General features: G+C 46.0%; 1 protein-coding gene across 12 annotated transcripts in view; it reads right to left on the minus strand.

The window, feature by feature from the left end:
• Positions 1-5,026, minus strand: part of Ep400 (E1A binding protein p400) — a 107,016-nt gene that overhangs the window by 33,023 nt on the left and 68,967 nt on the right. For all 12 annotated transcript variants that reach the window (XM_013503604.1, XM_013503608.1, XM_013503607.1 and 9 more), the window contains 3 exons: positions 3,831-4,027; positions 1,567-1,678; positions 1,275-1,418 (listed from right to left, as the gene is read on the minus strand). In XM_013503604.1, the coding sequence (XP_013359058.1) occupies positions 1,275-1,418; positions 1,567-1,678; positions 3,831-4,027 (453 nt within the window). The remainder of the gene's footprint in view (positions 1-1,274; positions 1,419-1,566; positions 1,679-3,830; positions 4,028-5,026) is intronic.

Consider the following 5,026-nt stretch of genomic DNA (forward strand, 5'->3'; position numbering starts at 1 on the left):
AAATAAAAAATAAATAAATAAATAAAAACTGCATTCTGAACTTATAGCTGCTGGTAAGTATTACTAGTTATGTAAATAATAACATGATAAACATTTATAACTTAGGCAAAACATTTTATATAACTCTCAAATGTGTTTTTTAATAGACTGCAGTACTGTTGAAGTACACTGTTTTGTTTACTGCTACAATATAAGAACTTAATTTAAAAGCAATTTTGGAAGGTGACTAGTTACAACTTTTTGGGCTATAACTGTAGGAACTGAAGCCAGATGGTCAGCAAGTAAACTACATCACTTACAAGTTCTGTGTATTGTGCACTTGGGGCAATCCAAAGTGCTGCATTCCCATTTTACTATAAAGCTCCCTTTATAATTTCCATTCATCCCTTACAGCCCCTTTTGAGTATACTTCTTGTTTAAATGTGTATTAAAACACTCACTATGAGCTTTACCTAATCTTAAAGGCAAGCAGTTCTAGTCTTCCTCCACCAAACTGAACTGAAATGTTATAAAACAGAAAACTGTAGAGAGATACGATGAAAAATTCATAATGTACTTAGACACAGTACACAAATTATCTTCTAATAATTAAAGTAAGCCCTTCCCACCAAAACAAAGACAGTCCACAGAATGGGAGAACATCTGCCAGCTACTTCTCCACAGAGGGTGAGTATCTAGAATAAAGAATTCAAACAACCAAGATAATCAAATAGCCCAATCAATAAACTTGCAGTGAATTAAACAGGTACCTCTCAAAAGAAGTACAAATGGCCAATAACATGAAAATGTGTTCAGCAGCTTTAGTCCTCAGGGAAATGCACATCAAAACTATACCGTCACTCCATCTCATTGCAGTCAGAATGCCTGTCACCAAGACCCACGAGATCACTTCAACACACAGCTAACACGAAATACTGAGCTAGATGCTCTGTGATGTGTATGCTTCAAATTCAGCTGGGTACTTCGTATAAGCCCTCAATGGTGATAACATACTGCTAGGGCTCAGTGACATGCAGGGCCAGCGGCGGCTCTAGTCAGAGCCAAGACAGTGGACTGAGGTCAAAGAGGGGACAGGAGACCCAGCAGCTTGGAAAAGCTAATAAACACAGCAGCGACTGACACGAGGCCACAGGTCTACCTTCTCTTTGTGCCTCTCCCCAGCTAAGAGTCCTCAGGGAGGGAAAGGCACAGGGGGTGCCTCACAGACAGGTTAGGCTGCAGCACTCAGAGGGCAGGCCACGGCGAGGCACCATGTGAACCAGAACGCGCCTCACCTCTATGAAAGGCCTTGCAATCTTGGGTGCGATGGTTTCACTCACAGAAGGCTCCTGGGAGAGTACAACGAACTCCTCTGCTTTTACTGGGAAGCCAGCATCGTCCATGGGCGAGTAGACCTCGAACAGCTCCTGGATGGTTCGCTGGACACAAGGAGGCACATTGTTCCCAGGAGCAGAGAGGTGATCTCTGCCTGAGCTCAAGCCTTGGGTACATGAATACCGCGTAAGACAACAACAGGCTTTCCTGTGCAGCCTTCCTTCCTCATAGCACTGAGCACATGCAGAATACCTGAGTGAGGAATGCCATGGAGTAGTCATTTCCCTGGGCAGCCACTTCCCGGATCAAATCTTTCGTTCCATTTTTCAACAACTTCTCCTCAATGGAATTGCCACTCACAAGCCTACAAAACACAGACATACACACACACCACACAATGACAATCAAGTCACCTTGAAGTGCAGGTTACATGCAGTGCTCCATGTGCCACACCCCACTGCAGCCCCCTGCTGGCCCCCTTGCTTCCTCCTGCCAGTCTCAACTGGATGAGGCCCACTCGCTCCTGCTAGGCTCACAACTGACCCCGAGAACCAGCACCAACAGCTTCCTTGTCTACGCTGCTTGCAACATTTCACTCTCGCCTGAGGATAGGCAATGTCATCTTTTGGTCCCCTACATGCTGCCAGGCCACAGCCGGCACTGACGCAAGACAGAACTGTGACTGTTCCGCCAGCTAACAGACAAAGGTGCTAAGGGAATCCTTGGGTGAGACCCAAGCAGGCACCTCACAGTCTACAATCTTCCCATGAGGCTTGTCTGCCTACAAAATGCTAAACGCTAGAGGTCCAAGTCATGCACTTTAATAGGAATGTCACAGGCATGAAAAGAACAGCGTTTCCCCTGAAATTTCCAAAAATCAAGACACCTACACAGAAACAAACGAGGCAAAAAACAGTATCAGACCCTGGTATACAGAGAACTAAACAGCCAGCAGAGAGCAGAAAGTCATCTGCATTCTGATTACTGAGATTAACAGCAAAGCCTGACCTATTTGAGCCGCTGGTTAGTACACACATCCAGCTGGGCAATGGAGTGTACCTAATAGGCAGCTTTTTTGCTGGCAACGTTCTCATCACAGACTGCTTCTTCTGCCCCTTTCCCAGCCAGTGGCCGATGTAAAGGCTGGCAACCTCATGCATGCTACCAGTGTGCCACGTCTGCCTCACTACATGCAGATCTCCATTCTGCATTCCTCATCAAGTAGAATGCCAGAGAACTGTGCCCAGATGAACTTGCCTTCCTGCTGCAGCTCAACCTGGTGGTGCAGCTGAGCCCACAATAGGGTCCTGCTGGTGCATGGACAGAGCTCCAGTGGACATCCCAACACCAAAGGACAGATGTCCTGGCATGCTGCTCAGGATGCAGCTCTTTAATTTCAACAAGCCTTTGCCACACTGCTCTCAGCAGGGCTGAGAGAATCCCCAACCTGTAAGTCCACAGATGCTCCCCTTCCCAGGCCCCAGCAGAAGGCACAACTCCCTTCTGTGTATTGCTTGATAGCATGGAGGAGACTTTCCTTTATATACTGAACCTGCACATCTTCCTACCCACCAGAGCGCAACTGACTGCAGACTTAGGTTCCCTTGCTCCCCTCTTAAAAATTAGTGCATTTGTTTGTTTGTTTTGAGACACAGTCTTGCCATGTAATTCAGGCTGGTTTTGAACTACGCAGCCCAGGCTGGCTTCAAACTCAAAGTGATCCTCCCGCCCCAACCTCCAGAGTGCTGGGATTATGGAAGTATACCACTACACCTGGCACAAGAGTGTCTTTTACCTTTCTTCTTAAATTACCAGAATGATTTGATTTTTGACTTGTTCTCAGACTTGTCAACAATTTTTCCATCTATTATTTATATATTTCCTTCACTTAACAGTATCTCTTTGCAATACTTAAAATTTTTACCTCAAACATGCTTTTTCTTTCTTCACAGTTTTGGTTAAAGTGATCTTTCAAACTTAAGGCTCCAGGTATTGTTTCCTGGAAATGGCTCACCCTAAGCCACCTGGACTGTGAAACACTCTTAACTAGCAACAGTGGCCCAGGCCACACTTGCGCTCATAGCAGCTAAGTGTGCATCTTGCACAGATGAGCACTGCACTATTATCACAAACACTTTTGGAATCTGGAGATACAGAGTGGGCCTTCTTCTTTCCCCAGTTAGCTATTTTGGCAGTTACAATTTTTATGCTTGACAGTAATGCTATAGATCTAAATTCTTTCAACAGTTAATTTATATCTCATAATAGTTAAAACAACCCAAACTATAAACCATCTTTTTCGTGTTTAAGTACAAAGATAGCATAACTAAGTGACAATTTCAACCCAGTGTCAACTATAAAGAACAGATGAAACAGCAGGAATATACTTTTTCCTGAATAAAATATAAGCCAAGCCTGGTAGAAACCTCTAGAACTAAAAACTGCTGTTCTGCTTTTCTATCCGTAGCTGTGTGGCCCTTTGTGATGTTTGCAAAGCTGCCGCCAGGCGGCATCACCTGTAGATGTGGATGTCCTTGCACCTCCCAATCCGATCGCACCACTCCTGGGCCTTGGCATCCATCACTGGGTTTAGATCATTGTCATAAAACACCACGGTGTCTGCCTCTACCAGGTTTATGCCCGTGGCACGGCTGTGGGTGGACAGAAGGGCACAGAAAATTCGCCTGTCCCTGTTGAAACTCCTCATCAGCTCCTGAGACCAAACACAAAGGCTTGTATTAGTATGTCCAGAGAATGCAGAGACCAGAGACATGTTTGTGTTCATCAACGAGAAGTCATTTTGTAACAAAACAGGTTTGTGTTCCCTGCAGTGTTCTGCCTCAGCTAACACAACACCAAAGCCCTGGAATCTTCCTCCGGCTCTGAATGTGTGCTTCTCCGTTCCCTCCTTGCCTCCAACACCCATGTGCACTGTGCAAGCAGCACCAGGCAAGCGCTCTGGCTCATGCTTCCTGTCAGCACAGTCTGTAGGCCCCACAAGAAAGCAGAGTCTTGCTGGGGAGGGAGATGTGCTTTTCTCATATCTCCTCAGGCAATGCCAAGGCACTTTACAAGCAAAAGCCCCTGGAGTAAGGCTGAGGATGTGGAGCACAGCACCACGAAGAGCAGCTCCCTGGTGTCACCTAGTGCCAAGAACTGTAACGGCAGAGTGGTCCCATTCTGTAACTTCTTTCTATGCCAAAAGGCAACGAGTATTGACTGACCCTCCTTCTTCAAAAAACTCTCCACACAGTATACTTCACTACGCTGCTACTAAGAAACTGGCTCACTAACACACTGGTATGCTTCATGTAGACCCCTGTGACTTCTGGGAAACAGAGGAGGCAACATGCGCTTGGCCCCAACCTGGTTTGCACTCAGCCTGAGCAATCCAGCCTGTGGTGCCCCGAGGCAGCCAAGCCCTGCAGCCACAGACACTCTTCATTTACTCCTTCTCCTACTGAGTATTCCCTGTGCCCTGATTTCAGGCCATCAGGAACATTTCTACAGTGAACACCATGCGTGTGTTCTGAGTCCCAGTCTGGAGCATAGGCCAGCTCTGAGGTGAGCCACCCACACTGTCACACTGCCACCTAGAGGGCCTGGCTGATGCTTGTCTCCAACAGCACCCTTAGCAGGGTCTAAAAAACACCCTTGGCAAATTTATTTATTTATTTATTTATTTATTTATTTATTTATTTATTTTTAAAAC

This window comes from Chinchilla lanigera, unplaced genomic scaffold, assembly GCF_000276665.1.
Source record: "Chinchilla lanigera isolate Chin_1 unplaced genomic scaffold, ChiLan1.0 scaffold00081, whole genome shotgun sequence".
Taxonomy (NCBI): domain Eukaryota; kingdom Metazoa; phylum Chordata; class Mammalia; order Rodentia; family Chinchillidae; genus Chinchilla; species Chinchilla lanigera.